Source organism: Eptatretus burgeri, chromosome 4, assembly GCF_056783735.1.
Source record: "Eptatretus burgeri isolate ZD-2024b chromosome 4, Ebu_testis_v1, whole genome shotgun sequence".
NCBI lineage: Eukaryota > Metazoa > Chordata > Myxini > Myxiniformes > Myxinidae > Eptatretus > Eptatretus burgeri.
Genome location: NC_140964.1, coordinates 133,672,867 through 133,696,498, shown reverse-complemented (window position 1 = coordinate 133,696,498; position 23,632 = coordinate 133,672,867). Strand labels below are relative to the sequence as shown.

The 23,632-nt window shown below is 48.3% G+C and overlaps 1 protein-coding gene across 5 annotated transcripts in view; it reads left to right on the top strand.

Annotated features, from left to right (window-relative positions):
• LOC147029161 (membrane metallo-endopeptidase-like 1) overlaps nt 1-23,632 on the top strand; it is a 154,489-nt gene that overhangs the window by 95,565 nt on the left and 35,292 nt on the right. For all 5 annotated transcript variants that reach the window (XM_085876259.1, XM_085876260.1, XM_085876258.1 and 2 more), the window contains 3 exons: nt 13,155-13,238; nt 19,523-19,626; nt 23,398-23,456. In XM_085876259.1, the coding sequence (XP_085732385.1) occupies nt 13,155-13,238; nt 19,523-19,626; nt 23,398-23,456 (247 nt within the window). The remainder of the gene's footprint in view (nt 1-13,154; nt 13,239-19,522; nt 19,627-23,397; nt 23,457-23,632) is intronic.

Here is a 23,632-nt window from a genome sequence, read left to right as displayed (position 1 = left end):
GGAGAGGGAGTGAGATCATTGAAAGAGGGAGTGAGAGTGAGAGTGAGAGCATTGGGAGAGGGAGAAGGGAGTGAGAGTGAGAGCATTGGGAGAGGGAGTGAGAGTGAGAGTGAGAGCATTGGGAGAGGGAGAAGGGAGTGAGAGCATTGGGAGAGGTTGAGAGGGTGCGAGCATTGGAAGAGGGAGAGGGAGTGAGAGCGTTGGGAGAGGGAGTGAGAGTGAGAGCATTGAAAGAGGGAGTGAGAGTGAGAGCATTGGAAGAGGGAGAGGGAGTGAGAGCATTGGAAGAGGCAGAGGGACTGAGAGCATTGGAAGAGGGAGAGCAAGTGAGAGCATTGGGAGAGGGAGTGAGAGCGTTGGGAGAGGGAGTGAGAGTGAGAGCGTTGGGAGAGGGAGTGACAGTGAGAGCATTGCAGGAGGGAGTGAGAGTGAGAGCATTGGAAGAGGGAGAGGGAGTGAGAGCATTGGGAGAGGGAGTGTGTGTGAGAGTATTGGGAGAGGGAGTGAGAGCATTGGAAGAGGCAGAGGGAGTGAGAGCATTTGGAGAGGGAGTGGGAGCATTGGGAGAGGGAGTGAGATCATTGAAAGAGGGAGTGAGAGTGAGAGCATTGGGAGAGGGAGTGAGAGCATTGGGAGAGGGAGAGGGAGTGAGAGCGTTGGGAGAGGGAGTCAGAGTGAGAGCATTGGAAGAGGGAGTGAGAGTAAGAGCATTGAAAGAGGGAGTGAGAGTGAGAGCATTGGGAGAGGGAGTGAGATCATTGAAAGAGGGAGTGAGAGTGTTGGGAGAGGGAGTGAGAGCATTGGAAGAGAGAGTGAGAGTGAGAGCATTGGGAGAGGGAGAGGGAGTGAGAGCATTGGAAGAGGGAGTGAGAGCATTGGAAGAGAGAGAGGGAGTGAGAGCATTGGAAGAGGGAGTGAGAGCATTGGAAGAGGGAGAGGGAGTGAGAGTATTGGAAGAGGGAGTGAGAGTGAGAGCATTGGAAGAGGGAGTGAGAGTGAGAGCGTTGGTGGAGGGAGTGAGAGTGAGAGCGTTGGGAGAGGGAGTGAGAGTGAGAGCGTTGGGAGAGGGAGTGAGAGTGAGAGCATTGGAAGAGGGAGAGGGAGTGAGAGCATTGGGAGAGGGAGTGAGAGCATTGGGAGAGGGAGTGAGAGTGTTGGGAGAGAGAGTGAGAGCATTGGAAGAGTGGTGAGAGTGAGAGCATTGGGAGAGGGAGAGGGAGTGAGAGCATTGGGAGAGGGAGTGAGAGCATTGGGAGAGGGAGTGAGAGTGTTGGGAGAGGGAGTGAGAGCATTGGAAGGGGGAGTGAGAGTGAGAACATTGGTAGAGGGAGAGGGAGTGAGAGCATTGGAAGAGGGAGTGAGAGTGAGAGCATTGGAAGAGGGAGTGAGAGTGAGAGCATTGGGAGAGGGAGTGAGAGTGATAGCATTGGAAGAGGGAATGGGAGTGAGAGCATTGGAAGAGGGAGTGAGAGTGAGAGCATTGGGAGAGGGAGTGAGAGTGAGAGCATTGGAAGAGGGAGAGGGAGTGAGAGCATTGGGAGAGGGAGTGAGATCATTGAAAGAGGGAGTGAGAGTGAAAGCATTGGAAGAGGGAATGGGAGTGAGAGCATTGGAAGAGGGAGTGAGAGTGAGAGCATTGGGAGAGGGAGTGAGAGTGAGAGCATTGGAAGAGGGAGAGGGAGTGAGAGCATTGGGAGAGGGAGTGAGATCATTGAAAGAGGGAGTGAGAGTGAGAGCATTGGGAGAGGGAGAGCGAGTGAGAGCATTGGGAGAGGGAGAGGGAGTGAGAGTGAGAGCATTGGAAGAGGGAGAGGGAGTGAGAGCATTGGAAGAAGGAGTGAGAGTGAGAGCATTGGGAGAAGGAGTGAGAGTGAGAGCGCTGGGAGAGGGAGAGGGAGTGAGAGCATTGGGAGAGGGAGTGAGAGTGAGAGCATTGGAAGAGGGAGAGGGAGAGAGAGCATTGGAAGAGGGAGAGCGAGTGAGAGCGTTGGGAGAGGGAGTGAGTGTGAGAGTGTTGGGAGAGGGAGTGAGAGTATTGGGAGAGGGAGAGGCGGTGAGAGCATTATGAGAGGGAGTGGGAGCATTGGGAGAGGGAGTGAGATCATTGAAAGAGGGAGTGAGAGTGAGAGCATTGGGAGAGGGAGAGGGAGTGAGAGCATTGGGAGAGGGAGAGGGAGTGCGAGCATTGGAAGAGGGACTGAGTGAGAGCATTGGAAGAGGGAGAGGGAGTGAGAGCATTGGAAGAGGGAGTGAGAGTGAGAGCATTGGGAGAGGGAGTGAGAGTGAGAGCATTGGGAGAGGGAGTGAGAGTGAGAGCGTTGGGAGAGGAAGTGAGAGTGAGAGTATTGGAAGAGGGAGAGGGAGTGAGAGCATTGGAAGAGGGAGTGAGAGTGAGAGCATTGGGAGAGGGAGTGAGAGTGAGAGCGTTGGGAGAGGGAGTGAGAGTGAGAGCGTTGGAAGAGGGAGTGAGAGTGAGAGCATTGGGAGAGGGAGTGAGAGTGAGAGCATTGGGAGAGGGAGTGAGTGTGAGAGTGTTGGAAGAGGGAGTGAGAGTGAGAGTATTGGGAGAGGGAGTGAGAGTGAGAGCATTGGGAGAGGGAGTGAGAGTGAGAGTATTGGGAGAGGGAGTGAGAGTGAGAGCATTGGAAGAGGGAGAGGGAGTGAGAGCATTGGGAGAGGGAGTGGGAGCATTGGGAGAGGGAGTGAGATCATTGAAAGAGGGAGTGAGAGTGAGAGCATTGGGAGAGGGAGTGAGAGTGAGAGTGAGAGTATTGGGAGAGGGAGTGAGAGCATTGGAAGAGGGAGAGGGAGTGAGAGCATTGGAAGAGGGAGAGTGAGTGAGAGCATTGGGAGAGGGAGTGAGAGCATTGGGAGAGGGAGTGAGATCATTTAAAGAGGGAGTGAGAGTGTTGGGAGAGGGAGTGAGAGCATTGGAAGAGGGAGTGAGAGTGTGAGCATTGGAAGAGGGAGTGAGAGTGAGAGCATTGGGAGAGGGAGTGAGAGTGAGAGCATTGGAAGAGGGAGAGGGAGTGAGAGTGAGAGCGTTGGTAGAGGGAGTGAGAGTGAGAGCGTTGGGAGAGGGAGTGAGAGTGAGAGCGTTGGGAGAGGGAGTGAGAGTGAGAGCATTGGAAGAGGGAGAGGGATTGAGAAGATTGGAAGAGGGAGTGAGAGTGAGAGCATTGGGAGAGGGAGTGAGAGTGAGAGCGTTGGGAGAGGGAGTGAGGGTGAGAGCATTGGAAGAGGGAGAGGGAGTGAGAGCATTGGAAGAGGGAGTTAGAGCATTGGAAGAGGGAGTGAGAGTGAGAGCATTGGAAGAGGGAGTGAGAGTGACAGCATTGGGAGAGGGAGTGAGAGCATTGGAAGAGGGAGAGGGAGTGAGAGCATTGGGAGAGGGAGTGAGAGCATTGGGAGAGGGAGTGAGAGTGAGAGCAGAGGGAGAGGGAGTGAGAGCATTGGGAGATGGAGAGGGAGTGAGAGCATTGGGAGAGGGAGTGAGAGTGAGGGCGTTGGAAGAGGGAGTGAGAGTGAGAGCATTGGAAGAGGGAGTGAGAGTGAGAGCATTGGAAGAGGGAGTGAGAGTGAGAGCATTGGGAGAGGGAGTGAGAGTGAGAGCGTTGGGAGAGGGAGTGAGTGTGAGAGTGTTGGAAGAGGGAGTGAGAGTGAGAGTATTGGGAGAGGGAGTGAGAGTGAGAGCATTGGGAGAGGGAGTGAGAGTGAGAGTATTGGGAGAGGGAGTGAGAGTGAGAGCATTGGAAGAGGGAGAGGGAGTGAGAGCATTGGGAGAGGGAGTGGGAGCATTGGGGAGGGAGTGACATCATTGAAAGAGGAAGTGAGAGGGAGAGCATTGGGAGAGGGAGTGAGAGTGAGAGTATTGGGAGAGGGAGTGAGAGCATTGGAAGAGGGAGAGGGAGTGAGAGCATTGGGAGAGGGAGTGGGAGCATTGGGAGAGGGAGTGAGAGTGAGTGCATTGGGAGAGGGAGTGAGAGTGAGATCATTGAAAGAGGGAGTGAGAGTGAGAGTGAGAGCATTGGGAGAGGGAGAAGGGAGTGAGAGTGAGAGCATTGGGAGAGGGAGAAGGGAGTGAGAGCATTGGGAGAGGTTGAGAGGGTGCGAGCATTGGAAGAGGGAGAGGGAGTGAGAGCGTTGGGAGAGGGAGTGAGAGTGAGAGCATTGAAAGAGGGAGTGAGAGTGAGAGCATTGGAAGAGGGAGAGGGAGTGAGAGCATTGGAAGAGGCAGAGGGACTGAGAGCATTGGAAGAGGGAGAGCAAGTGAGAGCATTGGGAGAGGGAGTGAGAGCGTTGGGAGAGGGAGTGAGAGTGAGAGCGTTGGGAGAGGGAGTGACAGTGAGAGCATTGCAAGAGGGAGTGAGAGTGAGAGCATTGGAAGAGGGGAGAGGAGTGAGAGCATTGGGAGGGAGTGTGTGTGAGAGTATTGGGAGAGGGAGTGAGAGCATTGGAAGAGGGAGAGGGAGTGAGAGCATTTGGAGAGGGAGTGGGAGCATTGGGAGAGGGAGTGAGATCATTGAAAGAGGGAGTGAGAGTGAGAGCATTGGGAGAGGGAGTGAGAGCATTGGGAGAGGGAGAGGGAGTGAGAGCGTTGGGAGAGGGAGTCAGAGTGAGAGCATTGGAAGAGGGAGTGAGAGTAAGAGCATTGAAAGAGGGAGTGAGAGTGAGAGCATTGGGAGAGGGAGTGAGATCATTGAAAGAGGGAGTGAGAGTGAGAGCAGAGGGAGAGGGAGTGAGAGCATTGGGAGAGGGAGAGGGAGTGAGAGCGTTGGGAGAGGGAGTGAGAGTGAGAGCGTTGGGAGAGGGAGTCAGAGTGAGAGCATTGGAAGAGGGAGTGAGAGTAAGAGCATTGGGAGAGGGAGTGAGAGTGAGAACGTTGGGAGAGGGAGTGAGTGTGAGAGTGTTGGAAGAGGGAGTGAGAGCATTGGAAGAGGGAGAGGGAGTGCGAGCCTTGGGAGAGGGAGTGAGAGCATTGGAAGAGGGAGTGAGAGTGAGAGCATTGGAAGAGGGAGAGGGAGTGAGAGGATTGGAAGAGGGAGAGCGAGTGAGAGCATTGGGAGAGGGAGTGAGAGCATTGGGAGAGGGAGTGAGAGTGAGAGCATTGGAAGAGGGAGAGGGAGTGAGAGTGAGGGTGTTGGAAGAGGGAGTGAGAGTGAGGGCGTTGGAAGAGGGAGTGAGAGTGAGAGCATTGGAAGAGGGAGTGAGAGTGAGAGCATTGGAAGAGGGAGTGAGAGTGAGAGCATTGGGAGAGGGAGTGAGAGTGAGAGTGTTGGAAGAGGGAGTGAGAGTGAGAGTATTGGGAGAGGGAGTGAGAGTGAGAGCATTGGGAGAGGGAGTGAGAGTGAGAGTATTGGGAGAGGGAGTGAGAGCGAGAGCATTGGAAGAGGGAGAGGGAGTGAGAGCATTGGGAGAGGGTGTGAGTGTGAGAGTGTTGGGAGAGGGAGTGAGAGTGAGAGTATTGGGAGAGGGAGTGAGAGCATTGGAAGAGGGAGAGGGAGTGAGAGCATTGGGAGAGGGAGTGGGAGCATTGGGAGAGGGAGTGAGATCATTGAAAGAGGGAGTGAGAGTGAGAGCATTGGGAGAGGGAGTGAGAGTGAGAGTGAGAGCATTGGGAGAGGGAGAGGGAGTGAGAGCATTGGAAGAGGGAGAGGTCGTGAGAGCGTTGGGAGAGGGAGTGAGAGTGAGAGCATTGAAAGAGGGAGAGGGAGTGAGTGCATTGGAAGAGGGAGTGAGAGTGAGAGCATTGGAAGAGGGAGAGGGAGTGAGAGCATTGGAAGAGGGAGTGAGAGTGAGAGCATTGGGAGAGGGAGTGAGAGTGAGAGCATTGGGAGAGGGAGAGGGAGTGAGAGTGAGGGTGTTGGAAGAGGGAGTGAGAGTGAGGGCGTTGGAAGAGGGAGTGAGAGTGAGAGCATTGGAAGAGGGAGTGAGAGTGAGAGCATTGGAAGAGGGAGTGAGAGTGAGAGCATTGGGAGAGGGAGTGAGAGTGAGAGCGTTGGGAGAGGGAGTGAGTGTGAGAGTGTTGGAAGAGGGAGTGAGAGTGAGAGTGTTGGGAGAGGGAGTGAGAGTGAGAGCATTGGGAGAGGGAGAGGGAGTGAGAGTGAGAGTATTGGGAGAGGGAGAGGGAGTGAGAGTGAGAGGATTGGAAGAGGGAGAGGGACTGAGAGCATTGGGAGAGGGTGTGAGTGTGAGAGTGTTGGGAGAGGGAGTGAGAGTGAGAGTATTGGGAGAGGGAGTGAGAGCATTGGAAGAGGGAGAGGGAGTGAGAGCATTGGGAGAGGGAGTGGGAGCATTGGGAGAGGGAGTGAGATCATTGAAAGAGGGAGTGAGAGTGAGAGCATTGGGAGAGGGAGTGAGAGTGAGAGTGAGAGCATTGGGAGAGGGAGAGGGAGTGAGAGCATTGGGAGAGGTAGAGAGGGTGCGAGCATTGGAAGAGGGAGAGGTCGTGAGAGCGCTGGGAGAGGGAGTGAGAGTGAGAGCATTGAAAGAGGGAGAGGGAGTGAGTGCATTGGAAGAGGGAGTGAGAGTGAGAGCATTGGAAGAGGGAGAGGGAGTGAGAGCATTGGAAGAGGGAGTGAGAGTGAGAGCATTGGAAGAGGCAGAGGGACTGAGAGCATTGGAAGAGGGAGTGAGAGCGTTGGGAGAGGGAGTGAGAGTGAGAGCGTTGGGAGAGGGAGTGACAGTGAGAGCATTGGGAGAGGGAGTGAGAGTGAGAGCGTTGGGAGAGGGAGTGAGAGCGTTGGGAGAGGGAGTGAGAGTGAGAGCGTTGGGAGAGGGAGTGACAGTGAGAGCATTGCAAGAGGGAGTGAGAGTAAGAGCATTGGAAGAGGGAGTGAGAGTGAGAGCATTGGGAGAGGGAGTGAGAGTGAGAGCGTTGGGAGAGGGAGTGAGAGTGAGAGCGTTGGGAGAGGGAGTGACAGTGAGAGCATTGGGAGAGGGAGTGAGAGTGAGAGCGTTGGGAGAGGGAGTGAGAGCGTTGGGAGAGGGAGTGAGAGTGAGAGCATTGGGAGAGGGAGTGACAGTGAGAGCATTGCAAGAGGGAGTGAGAGTAAGAGCATTGGAAGAGGGAGAGGGAGTGAGAGCATTGGGAGAGGGAGTGAGAGTGAGAGCATTGGGAGAGGGAGTGAGAGCATTGGGAGAGGGAGAGGGAGTGAGAGCGTTGGGAGAGGGAGTGAGAGTGAGAGCGTTGGGAGAGGGAGTCAGAGTGAGAGCATTGGAAGAGGGAGTGAGAGTAAGAGCATTGAAAGAGGGAGTGAGAGTGAGAGCATTGGGAGAGGGAGTGAGAGTGAGAGCGTTGGGAGAGGGAGTGAGTGTGAGAGCATTGGAAGAGGGAGAGGGAGTGAGAGCATTGGAAGAGGGAGTGAGAGTGAGAGCATTGGGAGAGGGAGTGAGAATGAGAGCGTTGGGAGAGCGAGTGAGAGTGAGAGCGTTGGGAGAGGGAGTGAGAGTGAGAGCATTGGAAGAGGGAGAGGGAGTGAGAGCATTGGAAGAGGGAGTGAGAGTGAGAGCGAGAGCTTTGGGAGAGGGAGTGAGAGTGAGAGCATTGGAAGAGGGAGTGAGAGTGAGAGTGAGAGAGTTGAGAGAGGGAGTGAGAGTGAGAGCGTTGGGAGAGGGAGTGAGAGTGAGAGCGTTGGGAGAGGGAGTGAGAGTGAGAGTATTGTGAGAGGGAGTGAGAGTGAGAGCATTGGGAGAGGGAGTGAGAGTGAGAGCATTGGGAGAGGGCGTGAGAGTGAGAGCATTGGGAGAGGGAGTGAGAGTGAGAGCGTTGGGAGAGGGAGTGAGAGTGAGAGCGTTGGGAGAGGGAGTGAGAGTGAGAGTATTGTGAGAGGGAGTGAGAGTGAGAGCATTGGGAGAGGGAGTGAGAGTGAGAGCGTTGGGAGAGGGAGTGAGAGTGAGAGTATTGGGAGAGAGAGTGAGAGTGAGAGCATTGGAAGAGGGAGAGGGAGTGAGAGCATTGGGAGAGGGAGTGAGAGTGAGAGCATTGGGAGAGGGAGTGAGAGCATTGGGAGAGGGAGAGGGAGTGAGAGCGTTGGGAGAGGGAGTGAGAGTGAGAGCGTTGGGAGAGGGAGTCAGAGTGAGAGCATTGGAAGAGGGAGTGAGAGTAAGAGCATTGAAAGAGGGAGTGAGAGTGAGAGCATTGGGAGAGGGAGTGAGAGTGAGAGCGTTGGGAGAGGGAGTGAGTGTGAGAGCATTGGAAGAGGGAGAGGGAGTGAGAGCATTGGAAGAGGGAGTGAGAGTGAGAGCATTGGGAGAGGGAGTGAGAATGAGAGCGTTGGGAGAGCGAGTGAGAGTGAGAGCGTTGGGAGAGGGAGTGAGAGTGAGAGCATTGGAAGAGGGAGAGGGAGTGAGAGCATTGGAAGAGGGAGTGAGAGTGAGAGCGAGAGCTTTGGGAGAGGGAGTAAGAGTGAGAGGGTTGGGAGAGGGAGTGAGAGTGAGAGAGTTGAGAGAGGGAGTGAGAGTGAGAGCGTTGGGAGAGGGAGTGAGAGTGAGAGCGTTGGGAGAGGGAGTGAGAGTGAGAGTATTGTGAGAGGGAGTGAGAGTGAGAGCATTGGGAGAGGGAGTGAGAGTGAGAGCATTGGGAGAGGGAGTGAGAGTGAGAGCATTGGAAGAGGGAGAGGGAGTGAGAGCATTGGGAGAGGGAGTGAGTGTGAGAGTGTTGGGAGAGGGAGTGAGAGCATTGGAAGAGGGAGTGAGTGTGAGAGTATTGGGAGAGGGAGTGAGAGCATTGGAAGAGGGAGAGGAAGTAAGAGCATTGGGAGAGGGAGTGGGAGCATTGGGAGAGGGAGTGGGAGCATTGGGAGAGGGAGTGAGATCATTGAAAGAGGGAGTGAGAGTGAGAGCATTGGGAGAGGGAGAGGGAGTGAGAGCATTGGGAGAGGGAGAGGGAGTGCGAGCATTGGAAGAGGGAGAGGGAGTGAGAGCGTTGGGAGAGGGAGTGAGAGTGAGAGCATTGGAAGAGGGAGAGGGATTGAGTGCATTGGAAGAGGGAGTGAGAGTGAGAGCATTGGGAGAGCGAGTGAGAGTGAGAGCGTTGGAAGAGGGAGTGTGAGTGAGAGCATTGGAAGAGGGAGAGCGAGTGAGAGCATTGGGAGAGGAAGTGAGAGCGTTGGGAGAGGGAGTGAGAGTGAGAGCGTTGGGAGAGGGAGTGAGAGTGAGAGCATTGGAAGAGGGAGTGAGAGTAAGAGCATTGGAAGAGGGAGTGAGAGTGAGAGCATTGGGAGAGGGAGTGAGAGTGAGAGCGTTGGGAGAGGTTGAGAGTGTGAGAGTGTTGGAAGAGGGAGTTAGAGCATTGGAAGAGGGAGAGGGAGTGAGAGCATTGGGAGAGGGAGTGGGAGCATTGGGAGAGGGAGTGAGAGCATTGGAAGAGGGAGAGGGAGTGAGAGCATTGGAAGAGGGAGAGCGAGTGAGAGCATTGGGAGAGGGAGTGAGAGCATTGGGAGAGGGAGTGAGAGTGAGAGCATTGGAAGAGGGAAAGGGAGTGAGAGCATTGGAAGAGGGAGTGAGAGTGAGAGTGAGAGCCTTGGGAGTGAGAGTGAGAGTGAGAGCGTTGCGAGAGGGAGTGAGAGTGAGAGCGTTGGGAGAGGGAGTGAGAGTGAGAGCGTTGGGAGAGGGAGTGAGAGTGAGAGCGTTGGGAGAGGGAGTGAGAGTGAGAGCGTTGGGAGAGGGAGTGAGTGTGAGAGTGTTGGAAGAGGGAGTGAGAGCATTGGAAGAGGGAGAGGGAGTGCGAGCATTGGGAGAGGGAGTGAGAGCATTGGAAGAGGGAGTGAGAGTGAGAGCATTGGAAGAGGGAGAGGGAGTGAGAGCATTGGAAGAGGGAGAGCGAGTGAGAGCATTGGGAGAGGGAGTGAGAGCATTGAAAGAGGGTGTGAGAGTGAGAGCAGAGGGAGAGGGAGTGAGAGCATTGGGAGAGGGAGAGGGAGTGAGAGCGTTGGGAGAGGGAGTGAGAGTGAGAGCGTTGGGAGGGGGAGACAGAGTGAGAGTATTGGAAGAGGGAGTGAGAGTAAGAGCATTGAAAGAGGGAGTGAGAGTGAGAGCATTGGGAGAGGGAGTGAGAGTGAGAGCGTTGGGAGAGGGAGTGAGTGTGAGAGTGTTGGAAGAGGGAGAGGGAGTGCGAGCATTGGGAGAGGGAGTGGGAGCATTGGGAGAGGGAGTGAGAGCATTGGAAGAGGGAGAGGGAGTGAGAGCATTGGAAGAGGGAGAGGGAGTGAGAGCATTGGAAGAGGGAGAGCGAGTGAGAGCATTGGGAGAGGGAGTGAGAGCATTGGGAGAGGGAGTGAGAGTGAGAGCATTGGAAGAGGGAGAGGGAGTGAGAGCATTGGAAGAGGGAGTGAGAGCATTGGAAGAGGGAGAGGGAGTGAGAGCGTTGGGAGAGGGAGTAAGAGTGAGAGCATTGGAAGAGGGAGAGGGAGTGAGAGCATTGGAAGAGGGAGTGAGAGTGAGAGCGTTGGGAGAGGGAGTGAGAGTGAGGGCGTTGGGAGAGGGAGTTAGAGTGAGAGCGTTGGGAGAGCGAGTGAGAGTGAGAGCATTGGAAGAGGGAGAGGGAGTGAGAGCATTGGAAGAGGGAGTGAGAGTGAGAGTGAGAGCCTTGGGAGAGGGAGTGAGAGTGAGAGCCTTGGGAGAGGGAGTGAGAGTGAGAGCATTGGAAGAGGGAGAGGGAGTGGGAGCATTGGAAGAGGGAGTGAGAGCATTGGAAGAGGGAGAGAGTGTGAGAGCATTGGAAGAGGGAGAGTGAGAGCATTGGGAGAGGGAGATGAAGGGAGAGTGGAGGCGGTGAGAGAGGAGAGGGGGAGAGAAAGGGGAGGGTGAGAGAGGGGAGGGTGTGAGAAGAGGGGGAGAGAAAGGGGAGGGTGAGAGAAAGGGGAGGGGAGAGAGAATTGGGAGGGTGAGAGAGGGGAGGGGAAGAGAGGGGAGGGAAAGAGAGTGGCGGGGGAGAGGAAGGGAAAGAGAGTGGTGGTGGAGAGGGAGGGAGAGCGAGGGGAGTGGGAGTGATAGGGGAGTGGGAGAGAGAGAGGGGGGGAAGAGAATCGATTCAAACCCAGGTTGAACGGCTGAGTGCGAGTGTGCGCACCTCAAGGCTATCCTGCCGTGGTGGCGATTCATTCCTTTGTTACTGAAAACGTTTTTTAATCCTTGTAATCATCGAATTTATTTTGGCTTCTTAACGTCGGAGATGTCCACATGGCCAACCATGCCGCAGTGTTGCGATGGAAGCTTGAAGAGTGCTCACCAAGTTGCTTGGCCACTCAAGCAAGCACTCCAACGAAATGGTTGAATAAACTTTTAAAAAGGAAATGTTTAATTTTTTACATGTATTTATCTATGCCGAAGTGACAGGTAGTATAATGAAAGAAGATCGTACAAAAGGGAAAATGTGGTGTAAAATAAAACAACATTTTCAGTGAGCCAGCACCACCTGACACAATACCCTCGGCACCGCACGGCCAAATGTAGACGAGTGGGTCCTGAAGTTTGTTGAAGTCGATTGATATATTCAGTGACAGTGCAAGTATTGTAGAGCACTCACCAAGTGGCTTAAGCACACAAGCAAGCACTCCAACGAAACGGTTGATCAGGAATGGCTGGCTTGGCAAGCGATAAGCGATCGTCGATCAGTCATATCAACACCATCCACCCGGAGACGCCTGAAATGTCAAGAAATGTCCCGAATTGGATAAATGAATATGTTTTTTTTTTTTAGCAGTCAGAACTACTGGTGAAGTCAATGAAGGAGTTTAAGTTTTGAAATTCGGCTGAGATCAAGACATTCTAGAGGTTATGGAATATGTGGAAATGAAATAAAGCCACGGACGCTGCTGTCTCCGGGCGTTTATAAGCATTGCAATGTATCCAGCTATTCGTAGCTATGATGAACAGACTTTCGATCATACGAGTGAGGAAAGCGAAAAAAACAACTAACTTTCTCATTCAGAAATTGTTGTGGCTTGTGTGACCACTCCTTGGCTTTTTTCACAAGATCTTGGCTATTCGTTGTTCACCTTGGAGTCTTGGTTTTCTATAGGTTTTCTTGGCGTATAAGTTTTCTATTATCATCGCTTTTCTAAAACCTTGTGAATTCTTGGCTTTTTTCATTGGCTCACCTTGGCATTTATGAAAATGACGAGTGGTCACACTGGTTGCAGTCTGTTCCAAGTCAAGGCATTGTTGAGCAGCCCCCCCCCCCCCCCCGAAATGGCGAATTAAGACTCCAGCGAGGGATAGCAAGGCGAACAATAATGAGCCTTGATGAAGGATAAAATTAAATAAGGCTGTTAATTATCCTCAAAATGGGGTGTTTTAATTAACCCAAACACCCAATTTTCACTCTTGTATTTCCTTGGAGTTTTCTTAGTTTGCATGCAAAGTTTCAGGCTGCTCGGTTTTTATAGTTTTGGAGTTATGGAGGAGACACACACACACACACTGACTGTGACTGATTGACACCCTGACACACACTGGCATTTATTCGTACAGATAAACGTAAGAAATGTGAGTTTAATATTTCCAATACTCAAAATGAATTTCTGAATAAGATTCAGGCTGATTTCCAAACACTTACTACATCCTTCATTGGTGATAAATAACTACAAACAGTCATACTGGTGCTTCGGGTATTGCATCAAAGAATGTCTTGGAAAGACAACGTTAAGCTGACCGTCTCATCTGCAAGCACTTGTGGAACGGAACGTTCCTCCCGTACCTTGGGAAAAAGAATAGGTCATTGTGTGTCGATACCATGCATAAATTTTATATACCTTTCCATCATCCTTGGGTGGCACTGCATTACCGACGGCCACCTATCAGTGACGATGCTCAATCAAACATACATTTGTAATTAACTCTCGATCCGCCAGACGGAACGAGTTGAAAACTGTTGATTGTATTTGGGGTGTGCACAGGAAGGGTTTAGGTGCTTAAAATAAAAATTAATTAATTAATGGGTCTGGAGTTTCAGAATGGGGGGTCGGGGGGGCAGCCCAATTCTCTCTCTGCAGATGTGTGTCGTATGGAAGCCTGCATTGCTCGCATGAGTCATAACAATGGAAGTTATGAATTCGACGTCATTGTTACATTCCGCGGAGTTTGTTTTTTCCAGCCGTTGACTGCAATTTTATTTATTATTTTAATTTTTTGTCCCGTCTCCCCAACACAAGACTGCAGGAATCAGAGAGAAGATCGCGTACCAAGATTACATCATTGAACCAGACCAGAAAAAGTTGGATGAAGAATATTCCTCTGTGAGTAGATGGGACTGGAACATTTATGGGATCAATTGTGCACATCGTTTATGCCTTGGACATTAAAATAACTCGGTATATTTGTTGGGAAAGATATCAATTGAACTGACTAAGACTTATGAAGTCCCATGTTATACAACTTGGGACAAACGAATGAAATCAAAATGATTAACCAATCAAAAAAGAAGATTCAAGCCAAGTACAGGTCAACAAGTCTCATCGATGGAGATTCAAAAGCACCGACGTCGGCGTGACTGCCGAAACCTCGTCAATGGAGACTCACAATTGGACTCGGGTCCAGGTGATCCGTGGAGAGGAGAAAATCCCTGACTGAGTGTGGTGAGGAAGTCATGATGTTAACGGTACCCAGAGTGCCCCTGGAAGTGACGGCATTTCCCCCCAAGCTCAGTGTCTGTGTTTCTCGGGCATTCATACGTCTGTAGTTGCGTGTGTGCGTGCTCGCTCTCACTGCGAACCTTAAATAATGTTGTTTTTTTAAAACAAACAACTCCTTTACCTACAAGTAACTATCTGACAGACTGCCATGATTTTTCTACTCGTACTTGTTCACCTTGCTCTCGACAGAGTGTCTGTTCTACCGAAGCAGTTTCGTGACTCGGGTTGCAATGATGAGTTTCCACTCCAACACAGCAAGTCCCGGCAATAAATTGGAATTTGTTAATTGTGCTGCCAATAATTCAACTACTCTTCATGAAGGACACCGTGGGACCTTTAACGTCCATCCGAGGGACGGCACACACATTGATGCATCACCCTGCCTGTGAAACACCAGGACGACAGTTTATACCCGGGTCAAGATTCAAACCCAGGCGAGACGGCATAGAGGCGCATATGCGTACCTGTACGACATCCTGCGAGTCCCTTATAAATCCCCAGTTTTTCATCAGTTGTTTCGTTTAGAGAATGTCTGAAACTGGATAATGACACCTGTGGAACCCTTCCTGGTCAATATAAAAACAATGAAATACAAATCTGCAATCGGTAATCAAATCACTTGCACCCTCATCATCTGCTGCCGAAGAGCATGACATTTATGGCAAAGCAATTGCTCAATCACACCAGGAATTCATCAAATCCTGTTCAACTTGCATCGTTAATCAGGTTACCGATGAAAGATGAACACCGACGGTGAAGAGAGGAAAATGCTACAAAGTTCAATTTCAAGAGCACAGAGAGATGCCTCTGACAACGCTGTCACAAAAACCGACTTCCTTGTACACCGGTTTATCCCAACCCTTCTGCAACTGACATCAATCTTCTCGACCCTGTCACAGTGAGTCTTGTGATGAGGCTCTTTGTGGTCTAAATATGGAAGGTCAATCCGACCGAGGCCAACCTTTGGTCACTCTGCGAGGCCCGCAACAACTGTGTGCCCATCCTGAAGCAATCGAGACTACATCATCTTGCTAAGATCAAAACCGAACTCTCCAACAAGTCGACATCCTCAAAGACCCTTTGCCATTATCTCTATGGCTCTCAAAGATATCTCACATTCAGGATAAGGATGTTCGCAGACATGATTACCTCCACTGAAGGAGAGGGTATTGCGTTTGGGTCCATTTGTTACTTCGCAAAAATAATAAAAAATTTGATATGTCGGTTGATCGTCTCTGTTTGTTTGTTTGTTTGTTTGTTTGTGTGTTTGTTTGTTTGTCTGCACGCTCGCCTCAAGCCCAAACCGCTCAACCGATCGTTTCATTTTTCAGAGATTAATGTCACAAAGCCGGCGACGGTCCCGCATTCAAGTTTTGTAAAAATCGGTCGACCAAAAAGGTCGACATAGGCCAACAGGCTAATTTGAGCCAAATTTTCTAAAATTCTGAAGTTTCATCCGATTGACTTGAAATTTGAAGAGCATTTGCATATCAGGTTAATTAATTCAACTACCAATTAATTTTAAGGTCAAAAGGTCAACACGGGCCTAATTTCTAAAATTGATAGATCGGGCCAAAAACTAAATATATCACTTTATCTCAAAAAGTTGTGGACGAGTTATGACAAAACAAGGTGGATGAGTTGAATAGGTGACGAGAACAAGCGGATTGGATTTGGGTTTGGATCCAGCCCATCAGTGGAATACAAAATGTAAACTGTTCCACCTGGCAGAGGTATGCGCCCCACCAAGTGCCGTTATCCTTTGTGCTGTTTGGCCAAGTTGTGACTCTATGAGTGATTTTTTTTTTCATTTGTTTGTTTGTTTGTCTGCACAGAACTTTTGTGTTTTTCTCCATAACCGCTTGTCAGATTTAGATAATTTTCACCATAAGTGCAACTACTCGTGTAGAATGTTTTAATCATAATTATGATGTCATCGGTCACATGTTGTGGCAGCCATGTTGGAAAAACAGAAAAAATTTGGACCTCTGTATCTCTGAAACCGCACCAAGGAAAAAATTGAAACTTGGCACACTGAAAGTACTCCTCATGGGGACTAAGTTAGACTTTTTATGACGGCATACATGCCTTCGTTATGACGTCATAATTGCTTATATAGAACGCTACATCTGATCAGAATGAAAAATTTTGAGGGTCATCTCGGGATAAAATGGTCCACAGAAAAAAAAAATTGATGATGTCATCGGTCACGTGATTCGGCAGCCATATTGTTATTTGTTTGGTTTTTTTTTAACCTTCAAAAATCTTCCCTGAAGTGGCTGAACAGATCGAGGTGAAACTTTACACATATGACCGCCTATCCATGAGGAACAAAATATTCACACATATGATGTCATAGGTCACATGGTTTGGCAACCATATTGGATTTACCTGAAAACCGACAAAATCTTCTCCAGAACGGCTGGACAGATCGAGGGGAAACTTCACAGAAATGTTTCACATTGTTTGGCAGCCATATTGGAATGAAGAAAAATATTAAATAATGTTTTCTCTGGAACTCCTTAATCAACCGATGTGAAACTTTATAATTATGATCTAGTCGTGATGTGGAACACATGTTTTAAATTTCAACTTGATCGGATACATGGTCTAGCAGTCAGAATTGTTTAATTTCTTTTTGATTTGGGTTCTTTTTGTTATTTTGATGTTATTTATTTATTTATTTTGAATCAGGCTCACTTGGCTGTGCCTGGATGGGTTTGATGGTAGAGGAATAGCGGCTGAAATGTGAATCCTATCCAGGTTCCTCCTGATGACTTCATCTTCACTTTTAGCTTGTTCAGTTTCCTTCTGATTATTCCAATGCAGGACTGCACCTATTTGGTCTTCCATTTGATTTGAATTGAATTTATTTTAATCCCATTCTGAATTCAACTGAATCATAATAATTTTTTTTAAACGTTATGGGTCAGGGTCGGGTGTCCGATCAAAGTGGGACGGCTTGGTACCCGGTCATCACTTGTGCAGTTACATAGTGGCAGTTCTAATTATGTCTCATTAATTTTGTAACGCACCAGTACACAAACGCCACATAATATACATCGCACAAAAGAAGACCTGGCGAGCGTCTGCAATCTGTGGTTGCTCTTTTTCTTGTTGTATATTTTTACATGGCTTACAAGGACATTATTAGATACTAAACTGTATATGGGATTTGAGCCTGTATCTCCAAAACCATGAGCTACATGCTCATAAGGAAGTGCCAACCAGGCTAACCAATAAGCTTGCTTTCACTTATGAATCAAGAAATTCAATCCATCATCACTGCCAACATCAAGTGCTTCCTTTTCAAACGTCTTCGTCTCTTACCATCGATTTGGGGCTGGCAGGGTGGCTTCGAGATAAGCACACTCACCTCTAAGCTGTCTAGCGTGGATTTGAATCCTGACACAGCTATAAACCATCACCCCAGTGTTTCACAGGCAGGGTGATTCATCAATGTGTATCCCATCCCATGGATGGACGTTAAACAGGCGTCCCGTCTGCCAGCATTCGTTGATGTACGTTAAACATTCCACAGTTTCTTTCACGAATAGTATGTGAGCTATCAACGTGTCGAACAATTTTCAAATTCCTGCCCGAACTATCAGCGGCACAGCCAATGATGCAACGCCACAGCCTTTTGCTGCATACTAACGAAGAACCATCAATTTGTATTCTCTCCTCACCACTGAACTTTGGATATGCTGCTTTTTTCTCACCGAGAAATGTTTCAGGCCCTTAAACAATGGTGAGGAACATCTACCTTGACACATCTCTGGAATTTGATGAAATCTGGCATACTGCCCTGTTTACGAAGCTCGTTCACTGCCTGTGGTCCGCAGACAAGGCCACCTTCATCCCTCACCTTGTGACTTCCTTCGATCATGCAGTCAACACGTTGCTATCAATGTAATCCTTTCCTCCCCTTTCCCAGTGGAGGTTGGAATTCCCTAACGGCAATGTACAATGCGACCTCTCTTTCCTCGTATTCATCATTGACCTCTCCGGTTCTTTGGAAAATCCTCTCTTCCTCTTTGCAGATGACTCTACATTATACCAGGCAGCACACCTTCCCACTGACAGGCAGGTAGCTGGATCACTCTCTGGTCAATTGGAATTGATCAAATGCTTGTTTGAAAATTTGGAACAAGTCTTTCAAGACTGGCAAATCTCTCAGTCTCTCTTTCACTGCAGGAACATTATCCATTGAATGTACCTATCTTTTTCCAATGTCAGCCACTGGAAGAGGTTCAGTCTCTTGAACATCTGGGCCTCACAATCTACGACCTCTCCTGGGCTGACCACTTATCATAGTTGGCCTCCAAAGCCAGCCGCAGGCTTGCAATCCTCCATTGTTCAAAATAATTCCTTGAAAAATCATAAATGCTGATAGCTCAACAGGCCATTGCTCATCACTCAATTGAGTCATGCTCTCCATGAGGCACGAGTACCTCCAGCAACAAAACATGTCTCTCCTAGATTCCAATGGAAATTATACCTTCATTGAGGCAGAAACACAAGAATTGTTGGTCGTATTGCAGACAGGGTGGAGACCTCTTTGTTTGTTGCTTCTTCTTCCACTTCTCTTGTTTTTTGACTACGCCTTCCATATTGATGGCTTCTGTTTTTTTTTGTTTTTTTTTAACGTCTGGTCTTTCTCTCCAAAACGTCCCCAAAACCAGTCCAACCTGAGCTTATTGTACCTCCACTTTGACTTTTTCTGGACAAAAGATGGCTAAAGACAGGACGGAAAAAATTCTCTTTGTGAATTCACATTCTGATTGAGATGCCACCATCGGTTTTCTGCAATATCATGTCTGTTTCCAGCGGCGTTGCCAGCCTAAACGACCAATCGCATCACAGCAGTTGCAAGTATACAATGAAGTCATCATCAGTCGACTGTGAAAACATGGAAACACTGTGGGCGGCTGTTATGCGAGAACACGTAGCAACATCAAACACAATCAAGAGACAATGCTAATACCATGCGTACCAGCAGCTGGCATATTTACCAGACCTCAGCAATGCTCTTCTGGCACCACTGCAGCCAAACTGACTCAATTACAAAGGTCACATGATGGAAATGACAGCCAACTTTTCTATGAAAACAAAAATCAAGGTCACACCCCGCATGACTGAGTGAACTGCTTGGCCTTCAACATGAGTAAACAGTGCCGGCCACAGCTCGGCCCATTTATTTTCTCCAGCTGCTTCCTTCTAACGAGCTCATAACTCAGCTCTGTCTTGTCACCACCCAGCAAGCATATGCAGGGAGTAGTTGTTCTTTGGCAGATTTTTTTTCAGCTCGTTACTCATTTCTGCACGTTCCATCTTTGTTTCCATTTTACCCCGAACCAAAGATCTGCGTGGCGGGGGGGGGGGGACTTTCTGCATATTCGTACACCTGCCATTTTTAGCTTGGTTAGCTTTAGTTTCATTTTCATCAACAGAGTTAGGAGCTTTACTTGTTACCTCTGCCCACCAAACGTGGACCCAGGTTATGTTTTCACCTCTGTTTGTCTGTCTGTGAAGATGATATCTCCAAATGTTATGGACGGATTCAAAAGAAACTTGATGGATGAGTCGGTTAGGTGACAATAACAAGGAGATTCGATTGTGGTTGAGGTCCGGATGCAGATCTGGCCTATCATAAGCGGATATGCAATGCTGACACTCGGTCGCTCTATATTTTAACCATCCAATGAGCTAGTTCCTTTTTCACATCGAATGAGCTAGTTCACAATATATTTTTGTCACGTGTGCAAAACATTTAAAAATCTGGAAGTTGAAAACGAGTTTCAACAAAAATAAATAAATAATAACTCATTTGTCTCACCACTTTCGAACTGGAACTGGATTCAAAAAACATGTCTGCCATTTTACAGGTGTCCTATGTCGAAGCGATGTACTTTGAGAACGTCCTTGCAAGCACGACGTTCAACAGGTGGAAAGTTCTGAAGAAGTTGCGTGAAAAAGTTGACAAAGATCTGTAAGTTACACGAAGCCTCCTGCTTTATCTGTTTGCATTGATGTTGTGTGATTCTGAGACAGTTCCATTTGCAGTGAAAAAATAAATAAATAAATAAATAAATATATTTAAGCCCTTTATTGAAGCGCGGTGCTCTAAAATAAACTCAATAACATTGAATGGAGAATAACTTCGGGTTAACCTCGAACAGGCCCGAGAGAGAAAAAAATAGTCTGGTTGTCATAAGCAGACCCACAATACCACTCAAATCTATTTATGATATAATGATACATTAACTAAGTTATTTATCGTGAAACAAGATGGATTTCAACAACTGAGAATGAATACGTTTGATAATTTCAGACTCGGTGGTGTAATGGTTAGAGAGTCCTCGTTGGGTCTCAGAGGTTGGTGGTGGTGTAATGGTTCGAGTGTCCTCGCTTGGTCTCAGATGTCAGTGGTGGTGTTATGGTTATAGAGTCCTCGCTGGGTCTCAGTGGTCAATGGTTCAATTGGGTGGTCACTAGAGTACCCTTATTTTCACTTTTTTCCGTCTGTCTGTCTGTATGTATGTTTGTTTGTTTGTTTGTTTGTATGTCTGTATGTTTGTATGTAATGGACAGCTCTAGAGGCCAGAGGAGTCAACCGATTTTGATGAAATTTGACAGGTAGGTTCATACCAGGATCTAGTTCTATGCTTTTGAGCACCGTTGCTATGGACACCACTGTTGCCCAGCAACGGGACTTTGAAATTTTTGAAAAATCCGAAAAAATATATTTTTTCGAAAATCAAAAATGGGCTTCCAGGCTTTTATGCGCACGATAACACTGAACAACAAATTTCAAAAAAATTTTTTTTACTGGAGATGTGTAAAGTGATTAAGACTAATTTGGGAATGCTGATTTCAAAAATCATAACCGTTTTGCTGTATCACGTCAGGATTTTCAGGAACAGAAATATTCCCATTGCCTAGAAGTCAGGATTTCAATGAAATTTACATATGTCTTTAACATGTCTATTTCGTACAATTGTTGTTAACTTGTGTTATATTTCTTTCTTTCAGATAAAGATGAGTAGGCGTTCCTGTACCAATCATCCTGACAACTTCTGTTATGTCTGTGGTCGGTATACCAAAAAAGATCAACAGCGAAGTATATCTACAGCAGTGAAAATGAAGGCCGCCTACTTTCACTACTTCGGGTGTAAGGTGGGGGACCAAGAACAGAGCTGGGCACCACACATCTGCTGCACAAGCTGTCACACAACCTTGACTCAGTGGTTGGTGGGCAAGCGCGCGAGCATGCCATTTGCGGTGCCCATGATATGGCGTGAGCCGCAGAATCATCATGATGATTGTTATTTCTGCTGCACAAGCATCGCCGGCTTCAACAAGAAGACTAAAGGTCACATCAAGTACGCTGACTGCGTCTCTGCTCATAAATCTGTGCCTCATGATGACGAGAACCCCGTTCCAACACCTCCAGCTGATCAGAACATAGCTGTAAGCAGTGGTGAAGAGGATGGTGATGATGAACCTTTTGAACCCGACACTCAAGAATCACACCTTCTGAACCAGGGAGACTTAAATGATCTTGTAAGAGATCTCTCGCTGTCAAAGGCGAAGGCAGAGCTGCTTGGATCAAGGCTGCAGCAGTGGAATCTACTTGAACCTTACACCAAGATATCCTTGTTCAGAGCACGTCACAGAGACATGGCTGAGTTCTTTGAGATGGAAGACACGATGACATTCTGCAGTGACATCAACGGTCTGTTGAAAGAACTTGGGTGTGATCACGATCCTGCAGACTGGCGCCTCTTCATCGACTCGGGGAAGAACAGCTTGAAGGCTGTTTTGCTCCACAATGGCAACGAGTAACCATCAGTCCCACTGGCTCACGCATTCGGCATGACAGAGACCTATGAGACTATGCGGCAGCTGCTTGATTCCATCAAGTACAATGACTTCAACTGGCACATCTGCGGAGACTTGAAAGTAGTGGCGCTGTTGTTGAGGCTGCAGTCAGGCTACACGAAATACATGTGCTTCCTTTGTCTCTGGGATAGCAGAGACGACAAGAATCACTAGACGAAGAAAGATTGGGAAGAAGCGAAAAGAGCATGTACCTGGTCGACACAACGTGAAGCATGTCGCCCTTGTCGACCCAGCCAAGGTTTTCCTTCCACCAATCCACATAAAGCTCGGCTTGATGAAAAGTTTTGTACGGGCAATGGATCTGAATGGGCGTGGGTTTTTATACCTCAAGGAAAAGTTTGGCAACACCTTGTCGGAGGCCAGGATCAAGGCTGGTGTCTTTGTTGGACCGCAAATCCGACAGATTATGAAGGACGAAACTTTTCCGACAACGCTAAACCCCAAAGAGCTGGCAGCGTGGAGGAGCTTCAAAGCTGTGACGGACAACTTCTTGGGGAACGAGCGCGCGGACAACTATGAAGAAATAGTGCAGCAGCTGCTGGAGTCCTTCAGGAAACTTGGCTCCAGGATGTCCCTGAAAATCCATTTCCCTACACCAGCACCTGAACTTCTTCCCTGACAACTTGGGAGCAGTCTCGGACGAGCACGCGACGATTCCACCAAGAGATTTCACTCATGGAGACGCGTTACCAAGGGCGGCACAACCCGAACATGATGGGCGATTTCTGCTCGTTCCTGCATCGTGAAACTGACACAGAGCAGCACAAACGCAAAGCCAAATGCCTAAAGCATTTTTAATTCCATTCTAGTGGAGTTTTTCTGTAATTTCTATAATTTTGAAGCATTCATGATGAAATAAATGAATAAATGAATGTTTGTAAATTTCATTGAAATCCTGACTTCTAGGCAATGGGAATATTTCTGTTACTGAAAATCCTGACGTGATACAGCAAAACGGTTATGATTTTTGAAATCAGCGTACCCAAATTAGTCTAAATCACTTTACACATCTCCAGTAAAAAAATTTTGTTGTTCAGTGTAATCAATCTCTGTCAAAAAATTTCAGCCTGATCTGTCAAAAACTGAATGACTAGTATGCAATTATGTCACGACCACCCATGTCGCCTACCGGCTTGTCTCCATCTGAGTCATCCCAAATACTTAAGAAACAGTCTTTGCTGCTTCCTTGCATGACACTCAGCATTTAAATGGATAAGCACGGACAACCACCACTGGGAAGGCAATGGCAAACCACCCAGTGTAACCCTTGCCAAGAAACTGCTTCAGCAGCACCAATTCTCTCTCTCTCTCTCTCTCTCTTTCTCTCTTTCTCTCTTTCTCTCTTTCTCTCTTTCTCTCTTTCTCTCTTTCTCTCTTTCTCTCTTTCTCTCTTTCTCTCTTTCTCTCTTTCTGTCTTTCTTTCTTTCTCTCTTTCTCTGTTTCTCTCTTTCTCTCTTTCTCTCTTTCTCTCTTTCTCTGTTTCTCTCTTTCTCTCTTTCTCTCTTTCTCTCTTTCTCTCTTTCTCTCTTTCTCTCTTTCTCTCTTTCTCTCTTTCTCTCTTTCTCTCTTTCTCTCTTTCTCTCTTTCTCTCTTTCTCTCTTTCTCTCTTTCTCTCTTTCTCTCTTTCTCTCTTTCTCTCTTTTTTTTTTTTTTTTTTTTCTCTTTCTCTTTTTCTCTCTCTCTCTCATTGCCAAAACACAGTGACGTCACACTGTTTCACAGCCAATCATTGAGGGGATCAATTAGCCTCCGTCGAATATTGGGAAATATAAGCTATCTTGGTGGCCACAGCAGCATCGACCATTTGTATCGAATTATTTTCTCAATTATTAATTTTTCCTTCTACTTGTTCATTTAGATGGTTTTCAGGTGCAGCTGTCGTGAACGCATTCTACTCTGCCCACCACAATGAAATAGGTGAGTTTGTTAAGAGATTACAATGGCTTATCAGTCCCTCCGTGACCTGAGATGAATAACAATAATAATAATAATAATAATAATAATAATAATAATAATAATAATAACTAGAACTGCCACTTTATAACTGCTGGCAGTGATGACCGGGTACCCAGTCCGTCCGCCTTTGACACAAC